Source organism: Corticium candelabrum, chromosome 1 (genome assembly GCF_963422355.1).
Source record: "Corticium candelabrum chromosome 1, ooCorCand1.1, whole genome shotgun sequence".
Classification (NCBI taxonomy): Eukaryota; Metazoa; Porifera; class Homoscleromorpha; order Homosclerophorida; family Plakinidae; genus Corticium; species Corticium candelabrum.
The window spans coordinates 8,888,331-8,907,079 of NC_085085.1; the positions used below are offsets into that span (position 1 = coordinate 8,888,331).

The 18,749-nt window shown below is 38.7% G+C and overlaps 2 protein-coding genes across 3 annotated transcripts; both read left to right on the forward strand.

The window, feature by feature from the left end:
• Positions 1-1,041: 1,041 nt before the first annotated feature.
• On the forward strand, positions 1,042-10,805 carry LOC134181071 (histone acetyltransferase KAT7-like). The gene is made up of 10 exons (XM_062648275.1): positions 1,042-1,539; positions 1,604-1,864; positions 5,177-5,335; positions 5,804-5,998; positions 6,055-6,144; positions 6,209-6,349; positions 9,950-10,043; positions 10,106-10,252; positions 10,314-10,420; positions 10,492-10,805. Exons 1-10 carry the CDS (start codon positions 1,516-1,518, stop codon positions 10,594-10,596), a joined length of 1,323 nt encoding a protein of 440 aa, XP_062504259.1. The 5' UTR covers positions 1,042-1,515; the 3' UTR covers positions 10,597-10,805.
• A 45-nt stretch (positions 10,806-10,850) lies between these two features.
• On the forward strand, positions 10,851-18,684 carry LOC134183076 (serine/threonine-protein kinase Chk1-like). Of its 2 annotated transcripts, none has more exons than XM_062650529.1 (14): positions 10,851-11,009; positions 11,070-11,175; positions 12,785-12,908; positions 13,421-13,485; positions 14,749-14,818; positions 14,884-14,990; positions 15,838-15,919; positions 15,985-16,092; positions 16,806-16,887; positions 16,944-17,054; positions 17,112-17,322; positions 18,040-18,171; positions 18,237-18,341; positions 18,408-18,684. In XM_062650529.1, the coding sequence occupies exons 1-14, from the start codon at positions 10,948-10,950 to the stop codon at positions 18,483-18,485; spliced, it is 1,443 nt and encodes a 480-aa protein (XP_062506513.1). In that variant the 5' UTR covers positions 10,851-10,947; the 3' UTR covers positions 18,486-18,684. The 2 variants fall into 2 exon arrangements, with proteins under 2 accessions (XP_062506513.1, XP_062506521.1); XM_062650537.1 differs by having other exon boundaries at positions 10,993-11,009; positions 11,070-11,167.
• The last annotated feature ends 65 nt before the right edge of the window (positions 18,685-18,749 follow it).

Sequence of the window (18,749 nt, forward strand, 5' to 3'; positions counted from 1 at the left end):
TTCCGGATCCAGCTTGGATGCAAGCAACTCTGGAGCATGGATGAGGGCAGTTCCAAACCAAAATCTTGGCCTATCCATGCTCTAGCATAAGTTCATTATTGCCATCAGGATTTGGCTTGGCATTCCTCTGTTTCCGGATTCTCCTGTCTCGCTCAGATGTGTTTGTGGCAGTATCATTGGCCCTCATGGAGACTATTTGCTGGGTTGTGGTTACGATTCAGCTCTTAGTAACAGATGTCGTAATGCTTTATGTGACATTATTTGGCATGCCTTATTGATAAACAACAAAGCAGCCAGGAGAGAACAGACATGTTCTAGTAACTGTAAGGCTCGTCCTGGTGACATTTTTCATCCGGACTTTGTTGATGGCAGACCTGCTTTCTTTGACGTAACAGCTCGTAACACTGTCCAAGCTAAGTACGTATGTGAAGCTGCAGAAATGGCCGGAGCCGCTGCAAGGGCAGGAGAATTGGAAAGGATTACAAACACGAGCAATCGGTATTGGAATGTGGAGGACTGTTCTACCCTGTGGCGCTGGAATCTTTTGTCTTTTGGCTTTTGGACTCAAGCAAGTCTTCAGACGTTGAGAACTATTGCGGCCAAAACTACGACCTATAATGGCATCGATTTACTTATATTATTGTAGGCTATATTTATTACATACATGAACGTTCCCCGCCCCAAGTCCCCAACAACTCAAGTATGCATGTCCAACTACGTACATCCTCTATCTCTAAATTCAAACGTTGTAAAACCAATCTAGTATTATGTGACCATAATTTTACAGATAATTGTTGTAATAAGTTGTTTAAAGACTTTGAAAACGTTATGTGACTCATTGCAGAAATTCTCGAAGCTCTAGAGCGTAGGATCTTGAGACTGTATGGTGTCTTGTCCAGAGACCGAGAGTTTTCACAGCAAGTGTATAAAATATACCACCTGCAGCTGCTGTAACTCTTTCAGCGTGACGAAAGTCTTTGCAAGCTTCGCAGCTTTGCATTATGCGTGCGTGCGTGCGTGTGTGTGTGCAACTTTGCATCATAGTGAATTCAATTGCAAGTAGCAAAAGCAGTTTTGTGGATTACAATTAGCTTACATATGACTTTTACATTTACACTAATTAACTACTAGCACTTCTAGACTGCAATGCAAAGGCAACCTTTTAGGACTATTTCTCCTTGCGCACGTCAAATAATACCTGAAGCCGTCTCTAGAGCTAGCTAGCTAGAGAGCATCTATCTACCAATTGCATTCGATGTAATTCTCTGCTCAGCTCAGCTGTAATGAGAGATTGACAGTGATTGAACAAACGATCTGGCGCAAAGATTTTGCAGCGTGAATAAAAAGGAATGTCTTTTGATCGTCATGACAACGTTGTCACGTGATACTGCCACTGCGCGCGCCAAACCTTTTTGTTTGGGATGTGACGACTTCACACATGGTGTACACCTTTGAATGGGAGACGGTCTCGAGAGTTTATTTGACAGTCTTTGGATTTCGTTTTGTTAATTAACAATGGAGACTTCGCGTCCTCTGCAGGTTTCCGAATTTGTTTGTAATTACGCCGAACTTTGGTCTATCTTAGCTGGGCCGCTTTTCCTAGAGAAGATGTGCAGGCCTTGCAACAAAGAGATTGTCAGGTTTCTACAGTAAAAAGGCGTCGTCCACTAGGCATCGACCGAGAAGGAAGTCTACACGTCATGAGGAGCGTCCACTTATCAGCGGTGACGACGCCTTGGTTGTCGAGCGCAGTTCTGTGCTAGATGTCGTTGACGGTGGGATGATAGCGGACAGTCGGTGCAATGATGTGAACAAGATGGGAAAGCAGAAGAACAGCTCACGAAATAGTAGCAACTGCAGACAGGTATGGTCCTAGACGGAGACGAAACCACTCCAGATTGCTTTAATCTATCTAACTAGTTGTAGAGTCTGAATATGTTGTCCGTTGAGGCAACTACTAAAATTTTAGTACACCAATTATTGTAACGTGGTAGAAAAAATATATTGTTAGTGTTATTACATATGGTTGAACAAAATACAATGCTGGCCACCTTCAGTACTATACATTAGCCCATGAGATGGTTGTGTAGTAAGAAATAATAGTGGTGGCTGATGGCTGCCTAGTTCAATACTTTAGTAATGGACCTAGTGACATATATATATATATATATATATATATATATATATATATATATATATATATGGTATGTATCTGCATGTTGCATTGTGTATGTTGAGCAATTCTATTCAAATATCTTGTTAACCCTAGGCGCATGCGCTAGGGTTATGGTAGTCATCTTACCGGAAATGGCGACCGACTTGACAACTCGAGGGAAACAACCATGTAAACAACTTTGGAATGCATAGCGTGCATTCACTGTTATTGCTAGTGTAATCTTGACATATGGTTGTTGCAGATTGTCCGCGTGGACGTTCCAATTTTGATTGCTGACTTTCGAGTACATTCAGGGTCATAGCGAACAGAGAGTATAGGTGAACCTGCAACACAACGGCACAAGTCAGTCAGGCATCTGCACTGAAGTGATTTGCTAGGACTGCCTGTCCTTTGTCAGCCACCTGTATAAACAAGTGTTGGGATGCTTGGGTCTAAAAGTGACGTGCACGCGTGATGTTAAATTATGCATACTTGCCAGTACTGAGTAGATGCTTGCCAGTATGTGTGCAGCAACTGTTTGGTGTTGTTGCGATTGGAGTACAGTACGTATCTGTGCCTGGTTGCTGAGGCTAGAATCCGTAGTTTGTGTTCTACCGGAAATGGTGACCAACCAAAATAAACACTCTAACACTGAAGAAATAAACTACCACACGCACAATAAAATATATCCAAATACTATTTTGCCTAATTATTTAGACAGAAACGGTTTCATGGCACTCGTGCAAAGGTGTGATTCTAACCAAATATGGTTACTACCAAAGTACCTTGGAACTAGAAGGGGTCAATTTCTCGGTGCTTAGGGTTTAGCACTTTAGTGCTCCTTTTCATTGTTGTTAGTACTTTTGCTTGAAATTGGTAATAATATATAGCCTAATGGGTAGAGTTCTGGTTCTCTGACCATGATGGCCTGGGTTCAATTCTGGGTGACAACAGCAACAGCGTTCTAGCCAGGATTTTTGCCAACCGTCAACATGCCGTCATTAAATATAATGATGTCAATTAATGACATCATCAAATGTTTGATGTTGATGTATTTGGTAATGACGTCATAAAATTGCTTTATCTGTTCCCTAGTTGTATTAGAGTCAGATGCATGTATATTAGTAGTACGTAGTAGTATATTGTTGTATGTAGATATCCTACGTTCCACATAGATGAGACAAAATATGATAGACGTAAACTATAATTTTAAAAAGAAGTGCGGTTAGCTAACTGTAACAAAATGTCAGAAAGACTATGTAAGTCTTGAAGCTATTGCATGATTGGTAGACTATTTAATATAATTGCCACCCAGATCTTGTTGAGTAAACCTCATTGAACATCACCATGTTAATTAAACATAACACAGAAAGACAGACAGATAATACAGTAGATTATTACAAGAACAAGTTGACGTAATTAATTAAAACTGGAATTATGAGCTGATCTAAAAGGGTGAGGGTGTACAAAACATGAGATTGAAGGTATTACAGTAATTAGTAGAACACCGTCTCATTAGCACTTCTTGTGTGAAAGGTCAACAGGAATTCACCTCATGCACCAACAAGGAGACCATGCACTCTCTAAGATTGCCAGATGTCTGACATGAGAACATGTACTTTTCTGTAGCAACTCTGGGACCATCAAGACCACTAATGACGTCTTTAGATCCGTGATGTCACACTATGCATGCTAAGGCTTTCCAATTCTGTTCCCAACTGTCAATAAATGCTGTTTTCCCCACTCCAAACGTTCCTTCCCTCTCCCAACCGTCAAAATGACGGTACTGGCGAGAACACGAGCAATATAATGAAAAATGAGTATGTTGCTTCTTTTTACTGTTTATCTAGCTATGTCTATGAGAGTAGACTTGTTTCCGTCAATGAGAAGTTTTGCAATCTGGCATTGGCAATGAGGATCAGTGCTTTCCTGGTGGTCATCGATATCTACTGGCCATGCTGTTCACAGCTGGCGAAATCCTTGTAGTGCACACAATCAATAATTGATATGCCAGTTATTAGTGCCATATGAATTACACAGAAACATATACCTCTGTGGGACGTACCTGCCAGGTTGTTGGGTGCCCAGTTGAGGGTAAAGACCCTACTTGTCCTACTGAGAGAGTGATGACGACATGTAATAATAATAGTAATATATTATGTTTTGTTATACCCCTCCATGATGGGCAAGTGGGGTCTTTACCCCCATCTGGGTGGCCACCAACTCAGCAAGTGAGCCCAGCAGGGTACATGTTTCTGTGTAGTCCACACGGCAGTCATGTCTAGCCCATTCAATATAGATTGCAGGCATTACGGTGACCACGAACTTGGAACAAGACACCTAGTGTATATCAATGACCACCAGGAAAGTGCTGAACATCATCGTCAACCGTTCGCCAGACCACAGAAATTCCCCAATGACTGAAACGAGTCATAGTCTCATGGACAAAGCTATCATTATTATTATGTTGTCATCACCCTCTAGGTAAGGTAAGTGGAGTCTTTACTCTCCACTGGGCGCCTTCCAACCCGGCAGGTAAGTCCCAGAGAGATATATATTTCCGTGTAATCCATCTGGCGTTGGTAACTGGCACATCGATTATTGATTGTTACGGGGATTTCGCCAGCTCTGAACAGTGCCCAGTAGATATTAATGACTACCAGGAAAGCACTGATCTTCATTGCTAATGGTCCCCACGCCAGATCACAGAAACTTCCCTTATTATTGTTATTGTTATTATTATTCTTAATAATATGCACGTTCTTAGCAAAATTGTAGAGTAAGCATGTTTATAGTAGTCAATTAATTCATACATGTTCAAGCATGTTTGATCAATTTGAAGTCATTATTTTAGGATCTTTTGTTTGGAATGAAAGTATATGAATTATACCATGTAACAGTTTGTTTTGTTCTTTTATTATTAAATTAAGGTATAGCATGTCTTAGGTGCAAGGAAGCAAGCTCATTATTTAGAGTAGAGGATGGTTGGCCTTTGTACAGATTTTTGTGTGATGTGTGAAGGTTGAAGATGGTCGAGAAGGTGAAGAAGAAAATGAAAACTTTATGGACAGTCTGAATGAAGTTAAGGATAGTGGGAAAGCATTTGATGTCAGAAGCTCTCCTCCAGAGGAGGAAGTTAATTGGTTTACAACAGCTCAGCAACAGGCTAAAATGCTCATGGTATGTTCACATTCATTACCGTTATATGGGTTTGTATACTCTGTTTGCACTGGAATTCTCCAACTGTTTCTGAACTTTCTAGAACAATTATGTAACCAAAAGAATAGCAGTTTTTAGCCATGTTTCAGGTGTTTGATCAATTGAAGTGTGTACAAACGATCATATGGTTTTCTGGTCAGTTCTGAGGCAAGCGCATATTATTCTGCATGTAGGGTGTTTGTCTTGTAAGCTGTACTACATCTTTCTAAAATTTCCGATCTTCTGTGGTTAATGATAATTGTTGAATGCCTAAATACTGTATCTCATTGAGAAAGGACTGAAGTTTGAGTGTAAGTGTTTTGGAACAAAAGACTTAGAGTGCTGTGTAGTATCAGAACAGTTCTCAGAGCAGTTACACAAAATCAATTTCCAGTGTAGATGGGGTATAAGTGTTAACATCATGCCTACTAAAGTATGTCATATTGGCAGGAAGATGTGAAGCCTTCTCTGATGGTTAAGGCATCTCCTGTAACTGGCATTCAGTGTGTTGAGTTTGGAGGCAATGAGATACAAACATGGTATTCTTCTCCATACCCTAGTGAATACCAACATCTTCGTAGAATATCTATATGTGAATTTTGCTTTGAATACAAGAAATGTAGCGTTAGTCTTCAAAGACATATGGTATGTTATTGTTTTGTTGTGATTTGTGATTTGGAGATAAGCAGAGATGGTATTAGGTGAGATGCAACCAAAGACACCCACCTGGAATTGAAATTTATCGCAAGGGAGTAATATCTGTGTTTGAAGTTGATGGTGCTGTGAGCACTGTAAGTGTTCTTTGGTTGACACGTTTTATGATTCACTGTGCTGAACAATGTTGTTGTGGACTAGGCATACTGTCAGAAATTGTGCTTATTTGCTAAGCTGTTTCTTGATCACAAGACACTGTATTATGAAGTTGAACCATTTTTGTTTTACATTATGACTGAAGCTGATTCAAGTGGCTGTCATGTTGTTGGATATTTCTCAAAAGTGAGTCATGCAGGGTTTTCTTTCAACAACATAAGTTGGTGATGGAAATATTATGTTTTCATCTATTTTATGTTTAGTAACATTAGCTGTAGTTTGCAGTTTTTATCATGTGGAAACTTTACAGCTGCATGTGTTATGATGCAGCCAGAATCTGGCACATACCATAATGGCCAAATTTGACAAATTTGGAAATTAATGAATCACGCGGTTCCAACGTTTTTGGCTATCATAGAAGGTTTTCATGCCTATTCTTAATAGGGGAAAATATTAAAAAAATTAAAAGGGGTTGGTACAAGTGTGAATAATGTGTGTGAATACCTGAATGATGCAGACCTCTGCCTGTCATTAGCCATATCCAAAGTTTGTCACCTCAGACATGAGTCTAATAAGGTACATTGTGGGATAGAATCTAACTCTGTTGGTGGTGGCAGCAAATGAAGGCAGTAACACTGTTGATTGTAAAGGAATCTCTCCAAATGGCTTTTTTAAATGGAGGAAGCAACACAGTATTAGAGAATGCCGTAAACGAAGAAGGGGCTGCTAATAGACAAACAGCTAATATATTATGCACCTAATTCATACTGTTACAATCACGTGACACTTACAAGCTTGTCTGGTTGTTGTCTAATGTAATCAATTATTATGTAATTTCTTTTTATAACGATGACGTAGTTTAGAATTTCTGAAAGTAATGAACAACTTGTAAGAATGATGAAACTTCCTAATGCATTTGAGTTTTGAAAAGTACATTATGATAAGGTAATATGATGGGCTCAGTGACAAAGTTAGTTTTTATTTACTAAGTCCCCATCTACTTAGTGAGATTGTTGGTACCCAGAGAGGAAGAAGTTCATTTGACTGTGTATTGTTTGTAGTTATGGGCAAGCAAATAACACGTATGTTGCATGATAGGCCACTATTTGTTGACTCATAGTTTCTCATCAGAAGTTGATCTCAAAATGAAGGCGGGTGGACCATTATGCCATTAATTTTTTTCACTATTTCTTGTACAGTAACGGTATGTACTGCACTGAATTGACCGGATGTCCAAGACATTAAGTATTATAATATTAATGACAACAATAACTTGTTCAATATCATAACAATAAATCAAACATTGGAGACTGTTTCATACTAGTAATAAATCTTTCACGGAAGGATGGTCTTCTTTGTTGTCAAACAATACCCACAAAAGTTGATCTACTTGAACATGTTGCTTGTGAATCAACGATATTGCTCATAGGTAATGGAGATAATGGTGATTTCGTGCGAGGCATAGTTTTCTATGTGGGCGCTGATCAGAAGCTATGAATCAATAAAGTGGCCTAATTTATGATTAATTAAGCCAATTACTAGCACCAAGCAGTTGACTTTGTTGTACCATCTATTAATTTTGAAGTAATTTTGTTTATATATATGTATATATTTATATATGTGATTGGCCTACTTACAGTAAACTCTAAAATGCAGGACAGTATTTTGTTACAGTGTCAGTGATATTACAGTAGTGTCTCCACTTGTTTGTAGCACGTATGTGTAGCTGCTTTCATGTGGCCTTGTACAGGTTGATAATCGATACAGTACATAGTATGTGATGTACATCATGTGTAGTGCAGCAGACCCTCTGCTCATAATCTGAACAGCCTCATGTCACTCTCAGTAGATAGCTGTTTAGGGCCATGATCTGTAGATCTGTAATTGTTGACAGTCTTTACGAAACGAAAAACTTTCACATGTGGGTGGGTGGGTTGAAAGCCATTAATAATGTTGATGCTATAGACTGTTTACACAGCACAGTATTATATTTGCAAACTGTGCTGGCATCCGATGTTGAAATCGGATATGGCAGTCATAGAGAGAATGCTTTTTGTGGGCAGTGCAGTAAGGGTTTGTTCTTCTCGGAATCTGAGAACATTAGTAGTAGTCTCTACTACTGTGTGATTGAGACACTGTGGAAAGTATCTCCAGTGGATGACAGGAAGGCAGTTTTCGGGAAACAAAGACCCTGTGGGTTACGAAATACTCGACCAAATGAAACAGCGCGGGATCGACTGTTCTCTCAAGCAGATCAACTAGGAAACCACAGCCAAGAGCAATTGTGTACCATCGTTTTTGGATGCTGAGAATCAGAAACACCGTTTGAATCTAATGAAGAGATGAAGACCATGCAAAAAAGATCAGCTTGAGTATTAAAAGCAATGACTACTTGATGTGCTGACGCTACTTTTAATACCCGTTGACTGTCCAGTAATCTGTCATTCTGTTCTAGCAAATCTTGAACTTAGCCTTCTTGAGAGTGTGTAATGCTCTTTGTTATTTGTGGACATAATAGATGCCTGGGTCATCTAGATCATACATAGTAGCAACATTGTAATGTAACTTTTGTTTTCGGTGTGGGTGGGTGGGGTATGAAAAACAAAAGTTTTTCGTTTCGTAAAAACTGTCAACAATTATGGACAGCCCCTAAGGTTATCAAAATAGTTGGTCTCTGAATTAAGCTTTGTTACAGTACACTCAGTCTGTACCACTCGCCAAGTACAATATACAAGTTCTTCTGATTTCATCAAGAATAGCTATATTCTCATCTATATTCAACATCTTGCGTTTGCCTTCTTGCTTTTGCATTTGACAAATTTCTTGGAACTTCAGAACTAACTTCCTTTGTTACTATCAAATTTTACAGTAACTTGCAATAACTTTGAGGCAGCTTGTCAGAGAGGTGTTCACACTTTGTGATATCTTACATTTGAAGACTGTTTCACTTGCAGTGCTGCTGCACTAGTTATAGTTTGTCTGCAGGATTAGTGACTATGACAAGGTATTGTTATATGTTTATCAGACACATTTCTAAGACTCAGGTTGTCAGAGTTGCTGGTGGTCATTGTGTTTTATCTTCTTTGAAGTCTCAAGAGATTACTGATGGCTGACCAGCATGCTGTTTATGATGTTGGCAGATGCAAATATCTAGCTCCTACAGGGTTGTCACTTTACTCATCTATGTCAAGTGATAAGATTGACAGAAATCTTTTTAGTTGTTTGCTGAATGGTTTTCCTCAGCTAACATTTTTGTATTACTCAGCAAGTTAAGTTAGTCAAGTAATTATCAACTTTTACTTAGTGTTGTTATGACTCATCTGATGTGTACTGGTAACCCAGTGCCTAATCCAAGTTTGTAACATGCTGAGGGTGATTAAGAAGTGCTGATTATATTATTGTGGAACAATATAACTAGTTACATTCTTGGATCATATCTTGCATCTGTCAACATCATGAGATATCCAGCAATGTTGACATCTGTTATATTTTATGTTTTCAATCAGCTCAATTTTGGCATTTTTCAGTTGGATTTTGTGAAAGTCAAGAAAAATGAATGTGTAGTACAGGCCACTGTCAGTGTATTTTTATATTAGTGAAGTAGTGTTGATTGCTAATTCGCTAACTAATGCTGATGTTTAGATTTACAATAGATTTACAGTTCTGTCTGCATTCAGACATGATGAGGCATCTTAAATGCTTTGAGTATAGATAATCACGTGTTACATTCAGTCCTCTGTTATTTGATCCTGTAATATCACTACTGTAGATATTAAATTGTTTTAGGAGAAAGAATCTGCTTTGAGGTATAATTTGTCTTGTATTCTCACTTTGCCTCAGCACATGCGCAAAGGATATGGGAAAATGCTAATTGAGTTTAGTGAGTGGTTGAGTCATGTGTATATTGTTACAGCATTTAATGAGGTTTAATAATTATTACAGGTTACTTGCTGTCAAAGATGGAAGATAAGGTTGGATCACCTGAAAAGCCCCTCTCTGACTTGGGACTACTAACGTACCGTAGCTACTGGAAAGGAGTTCTTCTAGACTTTCTATTAGACTATAAGCGACCAACAATAAGTGTCAAAGGTACATGCTTTGAGCAGTTTGACCGTTTTTGTCCACTTTAATTAATGATGCTTTTTAACAGATCTGAGCTCTGAAACAGCGATCTGTCAGTATGATATCATTAGTACTTTGCAAAGCTTAGGAATGTTGAAATATTGGAAGGGCAAACACATCGTGCTTCGTTGTCCTGTAAGATTTTGTTCTAGTAGCTTTTGAATATAGAAATTAACTTTTTATATGTCTTTTTGTCTAAAATACAGGAGCTGTTGAAAGATCACAGAAGAAAGAGGCTATCTAAGGCTAAACATTGTCAATTAATTGATCCAAAATGTTTACGATGGTCTCCCCTTGACAAAGAAGCATAGGGGCTGCGTAGGTAGGTTTCCAGTATGTAATTAGAACAAGCCAAAGACTATGTTGTACACATCTTTTCATGTTTTTGACAAAGTAATGGTGTATCTGGTTTAATTAAGTAATTATCTGCCATTTTGGATGTGAACTGAGTCTTAGCTCTATGTCACCATGAAAGTCAAACGTCATAGTTAATAAATGTTAAGTTCCAGTTGTTGCTGCAGCTTCTCAAACATGCTATGTTACTCAAATGCTGGTTATCAATATCTTGTTTGGAGTTCTCTAGTACGTTCTAAGTTGCAACCTTGTTATAATTATCCGGGAACTGACTGAGTCGAGAACGCGCCAATAATCACGTGGTCAAGATGACTCCGTTCGTGGACGGCTGGGACATGGCTGAGGTTTTAGGAGAAGGCGCTTACGGAGAGTACAGTCGAATACATATATAACATTGTTAACGCAGCGTAAAATAAAGCTTGGTTTGTAGAGTACGTTTGCTTGTAAACCGAGAAACGCAGGAGAATTTGGCAGTAAAAATCATTGACCTCAGGAGGGCGGTTGTAGACAACGCTGCAGAAAGCATTCGTAAGGAGGTTGTACTGAGCTCGATCTAATAATTATTAGCTTCACGTACGCATAGCTCTAGTAGTAGTCTAGGCGTGCAATAGGCTGCGCATGTTTCACGCAAATTTATGCACTAACGGTTTGCTCTTTTTTAAATATTTGGTGAACACAAATTATTAAGCTTAATTGTTAAAGCAAATATGATAGGTTGTTTAATTTTTATGTTGTTACAATGAGGTGTGTGTGTGTGTGTGTGTGTGTGTGTGTGTGTGTGTGTGTGTGTGTGTGTGTGTGTGTGTGTGTGTGTTCGGACTACAGTAAGGCAAATGTTGAGACTGTTGAAGCAATGATCAGGAAGAGAAGACAAAAGTGGCTAGGCCATGTAGTCAGGATGGAGCCTCACCGTATTCCAAAGCAACTGCTGGTTTGCAAGTTTGAAGGGGTAAGTATTCTGTAGGCGGCCAGAAACTGAGATGGGTCGATATTGTGATGAGAGATTTGAAGAAACGTGAGCTCAACACCGAATGGATGCACATTTCCCAAGATTGTGGTAAGCTGAGATCCATTCTGGACGCTGTAGTTACAGAGTTGAATGAGGAAGCTGAGGAAATGGAAAAGATGAAAAAAGAAAGAGGAAGGAAAGAAAGGAGAGGAAGTGAATATCAGATCAGGCTGACCTACAGTGTACTCAACCTGGTTGCACCTTTACAGGTTTTGTCAATCACCAACGACAGAAACATAGAACAGCAGTCCAAAGATCCTCTTTTGTTATCGCTGCCACCAAAACTTTAAACAGGAAGGTTATAGAAATCGTATGAAGTTCTGCTATCAGAATTCGAACAGAATCAAGAGATTACAATGGGGGCATAAAGTCTACCGATTATGGCAGTGACCTAACAATGTGGCGTACTTACTCAAGTGAAGGCAGAACATGGATGGATGATGGATGGTGCATGCATGTGCGCTTGTGTGTGTGTGGTGTGTGTGTGTGTTTATATACGTATATATAATTACAAATGTTGAACTGATAAAGCTTTTGGGTTAAGGTGACTGATTTGAATAGTTGTTAAGTTAAAATGATTTGCTGTTAGTTTTTCAAATTGTCATTTTATGATATAGACACTTGTTTAACTTAATTTGCCACTTAATTAAATGAAGCAGATGAACTTTTTTGTTGTTTGGGTCAACTTGGAATCTGCTTTACTACTGCCACTTTGTCAATCATTACCCAAGGCCCGGATATCCGGGCTAAGGGTATAGTAGTCATTTAATTTTGAATAATGAGCTGAATTTTCTGAGAAAATGTTGCAGTCGTTTATAGCATCTTAAGTTCGTATGAGCCAACGTTTAGTTGTCTTTTCTTAATTCGTCAGCCATTAAAGTGTTACATTATAATAGCTACAGATGATGATGATTAATTTATTTCTGTCGTGTTCATAGAAATGCACAGTTTTCTAGCTTCCATTACGAGCTTTACAATAGATTAGATACAGTAGAAGGACTTTGAAATGTTAGATAGTCACTGGTTTGTGTTATTTGAATCAGAATTTCAGGTAAACTAAGAAGAGGAACGACTGTCATAATTGACATTGTTGTGTTTGTTTTGTTGTGTTGTTATTTTTCCTTGCTTGGTTTTAGATCTGCATAATGAAGATGCTTCGAGATCCATTGTTTATTCAATTCTATGGCTGTCGGACTGAGGGCCATCTTCAGTATTTGTTTCTGGAGTATGCTTCCGGTGGAGAGCTGTTTGATCGCATAGGTTTGTAGTATTTGTTAATACAATACTGTATTTGTTCCACTAGATTTATGCTAAAATTAACTAAAACTTGCAAATTTATTATTGCATATTGCTGACAATGGATATGGTTGGTGATCATTTGCTTTCATGTGCAGACCTTATGAAGTTTGGGCTTATCTGTTTGCGAAGTTAAACTTAATTAACGCTTTGCAAAGGTGTTTGAGTTAGGACATTTTGCGCTCTTGTACCATAGTTGGCAATTGCTTTTATAATTTCATGCTACTTAGTATTTGTGTTCGCTCTCTTTTCTCTTTGGGATCACAGATCTTTGTCAGTATATGTGTTTGCTCTTCGTTCTCTTTAGCTCTATAGATCATTGTAGTGCGATTATTTGATACTCACCTGCTGTTGCAAGATCAAGAACAGAGCACATGCAATTTTGTATGTTATTTTCTAATTAATGAACTTTACAGTTGTGAATTTACACGTAGATTATTAGAGTGTGGTACAAATACAATATGTTATTGGTTTAGAACCAGATGTAGGGATGAAGCAAAGTCAAGCAAGGACTTTCTTTCAGCAGCTTATTGCTGGAGTGGTAAGTTTCCTTGTTCTTGCCATTGTTTCTTTATAAATGTTAGAAGCAGGTTTAAGATTGCTGACTTTTGAGCTGAAAGTCAGTGAGTACATGGTAATGATGGCAAGTCCAAAAAGAATGGTGATGACAACGCTAGTGCTATCTACGTCTGGATTGAACGTCAGACAGGCATACACATACATTACATACATGATGACGGTTGAGTTGTCGAATACAACAAATCTCAGGCATGGGTTTGTCTCTGTCAGATAATCTAATTTGAGCATACATACCACATACATCTACATACACACATACATACATACAGAGCTGCCAAATCTCCTGCATTCTGACCATTGGTGGGTGTGACTAATGATGGGTGTGCTTGTTCTGTGTACAACTGTAGTACATACCTGATATCTAGAAGTTTATGTGTGCCAGCCCATTCTCCATCTGGCTCTTTCTATATTTGGTCAATTATATTCATTAATCAATCAGATATAGAAGGAGGAGTCTGTCATGCAAAACTGTATAAAATGTCCGGAAGTTGGAAAGGGGAGGGGCTGGCTACGCGAGACTACACCCAAGGAATGCTGAAAAGTGAAGAAGGCCACAAAACAACACAATATAGAACATCGCACCTGGTTGCGAGAATGTCCATATGTCTTATTCTTATATTTAGTATAAGCTTATATTATACACTAATAGGCAGTAGTACATAATTGGTGCTGATGTTGGAAGACTTGCCGCTAATTAGACACGATAATTGGTTGTGCATTTGTTGTATTTTACTTAATTAAGTGTACTTTAATTAATTAATGGCTTTTACTTCGAGTGGGCATGCAAATATTTAAATTTTGATAATTGTATATTATTAAACTATGACATAACTTTTATTGATATTAATGCTATTGTAGGCATAGCTAAAAATTTCACATTTTTGCCTGCAAACTCACACATTTTGATGTAGCCAGGTTGGCAGGTCTGTAGCATATAGTAATTTTTCCATAGATATTGACATAGATACATACTTTCATACACACACCATGCGTGCATAAGACAGATGAAGAGGATGAAGGCTGATTATAGTCTATTTATCACATCCAGTTGTAACATCTCACGACAGCAGATGCTGACACTATGATTAAATTTAACTTCATTGTAGAAGTTGTTTGTATATGTGATTTTAGTGTACATAGTGTCTTGGCTATATTAGAAATGTTGTAGTCTGGTTTGTAAGTATCCGACTTATGCAATCAGTATATTTTGTTGTTGGTGTTTTAGGAATTTCTGCACAATAAAGGAATCACTCATCGTGATTTGAAGCCCGAGAATATTCTTTTGGATCAGAATGGTTATGCTTAGGGCTGTTGTTTTGAATAGCAAATAGAGCTAAAAGAAGGCTACTGTTTCCAACAGATAATCTGAAAATAACTGATTTCGGCCTTTCTACTGTGTTTTGTCATCGTGGACAAGAGAGAAAGCTTAGCAAATGTTGTGGTACCCCACCATATGTTTCACCCGAGGTGGGCTGTTATCTTTATCAGACTATTCCTATTTAAATGGTACTTTATTCTATCACAAACATATCAAAAAAGAAGATACCATGTACTTGATGTATGTACATATACCTTTAATGTTTGAACTTTTGTTCTTTATGACTGTGCATGGCCTTAGTGTAACTGACTGTAAGTCAATTATTAGGTGCAATAGCTAATGAACCTAACTAATTGATGTTCACCTGCTAATGTCTCCACAGTGGTAGTACATGCATGTGTGGCGGAGCTTGAATGCAAACAATGCTATGTAATGGGGGAGCATGTAAGAATATGCAATGCAGGCAGTCTTGTGCAAATTTTCTGTGAAATTTAATTTTGTATGCACCTGCATGTACAACTAATACGAACTGCATGATGACGGTTTTTGGCTTGTCATTGACCAGTGGTATCAAAAGAACATGGTAGTACTGACAGCAGTGACAATCCACTAATCAAACAAATGTCAAGTACTGGGATGAATGTTTACAAGCCAACCTGCACATTTAACCATTCAATTACAAACGCATTTCAAAAGTGAGGTGCTACACTTCTTTATATGTCAAAGACAGCTCTGCATTTGAGGTGTTGCTGTAAATGCAACATTTGATTTCGTGATTTAATTAATGGATTCCTGTTCTTAGTTAGTTATTTGATATCAGCAAAGTACAGTAGAAAACATGTAAATCAAGTTTCTGTCAATTAAGTTTGTGTTGTCAGTTGTCTTACTGTATTTTGTTCTCGAGCAAGGCATGCTTCTGCTTGCGTATGTGTTGGTTGTGTCTCTTGGGCCTAAAATAAAGTAAGAGAACCAATTTTATTTACATTGTTTTCATAGGTATTAAGTGGCGAAGAATATTATGCTCAACCTGCAGATGTCTGGTCCTGTGGAGTCATACTTGTGGCGATGTTGGCTGGAGGTGACGTCGGAATGTCAGCGTTTCGTATTCTTCAAACGATATTTGTTGGCATTGTCTTGTTCTAGAACTTCCGTGGAACAGACCAGACGAGGAGTGCAAAGAGTTTTGTGATTACTGCACAAAGAAGTCTCTAAACCTTAGTCCATGGAACAAAATTTCAAATTGGCCTTTGTGTAAGTACAACTATGTCGTCGTTTAGTACAAATGCAGTCTGTTGACCAAGGAATTAGAAATACTCTGCACACATTCCAGTATTGCAATCATGTTTTTGGTGCAGTGCCGAGTTGTTATTACATGTAGTTGTCTTTGGCGTGTTTACGAATGCTAAGGCCAGACGAACCAAATTTCTTGATGCTCGAATATTTGGACATGAAAACTGGACTGACCAATCAAATTATAAAAGATGTAATGATTGTGTGGTAGTTTGAGAATGCACGTCTCTCATTCCACTGCCCACAAACACCGTGAGATAACAAAATGGCCACTAAAGCAAATGATGTCGAAAGTGAGCGGAACGTGGAAACAGTTGCCGGCCTACATGCACTCTTAACACTGGAGTCATACCTACTTATTGGATATATGCTATTGTACCAAATTGTTTTTAATAATACGTCAAGCATAATATCATTGCTCATACACACATCAAAACTTATTTTTATTTTGGTCAAGCTCAAAACTGGACGAATGAATTCAAGCATTAAAGAAATTCAATTGATCTGGCCTGAATACCAAAGAAGTCAAACTACTAAAGTAGGTGTAACCTGTTTATTCTAGTAGCAGGATTTCACGTTTAGTGTGTACAGTACATTTTAGGGCTGTTCATATCCAGTTAATTGAAAAGAATTCGTGCATGTTGTACTAATTGTATTCGGTACGGTTGCTGTAGCTCTACTGAGAAGAATTCTTCAACGAGTACCAGGTGACCGATTTACGATTCAGCAGATAAAAAGACACAGATGGTTTACCAAGTAAGTCTGTCGACATAGTAGCCAATGTCACGAATAGTAGGCACTTTTGATTACAGGAGATCGACGACCGTGTCGTCTCATTTACTGTCGTCTCCTTCCACTCCTGTGCTCAAACGCCATTGCTCGTCTCTGACTCCCGAGACTACCTTAGATACTTCTGTAAAGTTGTTAGTGAAGTACAGACGAGTGGATTGTTCTGTTTTTGAAATTGTTTTTGTGTATAGTGTCGATCCGGCTCGAATACCTGCTTCACAGCCAGAGCCGCAAAATAGGCAGTCGCTTATGACCGAGTTGATGACACTGAGAGTAGTACATGTGAGCAGCACGACGTCGAGTGAACAAGAAAGGGCAAATGCTCCCAGTTTTTCACAGCCTGCACGTGCAGAGTACTGGTTGCTTCCAAGCCAGATTTCCTCGACACCTGGCCAGTCACAAGTGAGTTGTTTGTCAAATGTTAGTTAATACTCATAATACCGTATCCTTCCAAATACAAGCCCCGGAGCTGGAAATGAATGGAGGAATGCAAAAGCGTGTTTGTGTACTAATAAAGACCTGGAGCTTGTATTTATTTGGGGATTTATATACTACGAAGATATTGACTGCCCACTAGAGATTTGCTTCACTTGTCAATTGCATACACTACTGGTATCTGTTCACGTGGTGGTCCAGATACATAAACGTTACAGCAAGTTGCCTGCAGTGAAGCCTTCAAAGTCTGATTCTTCCGAAAGTGCTAGATCGTCTTCCTCCTGTTGTGTATCATCTGCCAGTATCGGCCTAGTTGCTTCTGCTGATTGTGATTTGTCATTGCCAAGGTAGAGATGATGTTTGACTTGCTTTGCAGTGCTTTCGTTCTTCATGCAGGTCATTATCCTCGCACCATCAATGTTGGTAGTGATTCCCACACACCTGAAAGAATAGATGATAGTTTAAATGAGTGGTTGAGTAGGTGCCTCAGCTGGAGGTCGGAACAAATCTTGCCTGTATACATGCAGCTGAAGACAGAGTGGGTCTTCTATTCAGTCCGGGTCTCTTATTAAGAACAACACTCTAAGTTGCAAAGTGGTTTGAATTGAAGGCCCGGGGCTTGTATTTGGACGGATACGGTATGCTTTATGTCAGCAGGATTTTATTGTAATGTGTCTCCTGTAGACATTGTTTCAACGGTTGGTGAAACGAATGACAAGATTCAGAACTAGTTGTGGAGTGAAAGAGACGATGCTGTTGACCAAGAGTGCTTTAGAAAAACTTGGATGTCTAGTGAAGAGAGCTACAGCTGACGAGGTGATACCATCCTCATTTCTATTTATTGATATACAGTAGTGTGTCATAAATGTTTTTGCGAATAGGTTGTCGCTAGTGTGAGCGATCGAACAAAACGTGACCTGGTGTTTAGAATTACCTTTTTTCCTTTGGATGGAGACGAAGTATTGGTAGATCTACGCAGATCGAAGGTAAATGCATGTGGCAATGGGAACAAGTGATTGCATTTAATATGTTGGATATTTCTTGAAACCCAGGGCGACGGGCTAGAATTTAAGCGCTACTTTGTCAAAATCAGCCAGTTACTGAAAGAAATTATTCTGAAAGTTATCTAATTGACTTGCAATGATGCACGTGTTTAGGATAAGTTTGCTTTGAGAGAAATCTTTGTTAGATAAGTTGACTGTTATACATCGTTGGGTTTCTTGGGTCATCAGGAGAATCTTGTTAGATGCCAATTTAACAGACAGAAAGGTGACTTGGCTTTATTGGAAGTGATGCTTGTTTTTGTAGATAGATCAGCAATAATGCAAGATCACCAGTCTCTAGAGTATGTCTTGGTTATGTAGCAGATATGGAACCGTTGCACAGCAAGTGTG

Coding starts and splice junctions, on each gene's coding strand:
- LOC134183076 (XM_062650529.1), top strand. CDS start 10,948: ATGACTCCGTTCGTGGACGGCTGGGACATGGCTGAGGTTTTAGGAGAA. Junction 12,909..13,420: donor AGAGCTGTTTGATCGCATAG/GTTTGTAGTATT, acceptor TTATTGGTTTAG/AACCAGATGTAGGGATGAAG. Junction 17,323..18,039: donor CGACACCTGGCCAGTCACAA/GTGAGTTGTTTG, acceptor TGTCTCCTGTAG/ACATTGTTTCAACGGTTGGT.
- LOC134181071 (XM_062648275.1), top strand. CDS start 1,516: ATGGAGACTTCGCGTCCTCTGCAG. Junction 5,336..5,803: donor AACAGGCTAAAATGCTCATG/GTATGTTCACAT, acceptor TCATATTGGCAG/GAAGATGTGAAGCCTTCTCT. Junction 5,999..6,054: donor TTAGTCTTCAAAGACATATG/GTATGTTATTGT, acceptor AGATGGTATTAG/GTGAGATGCAACCAAAGACA.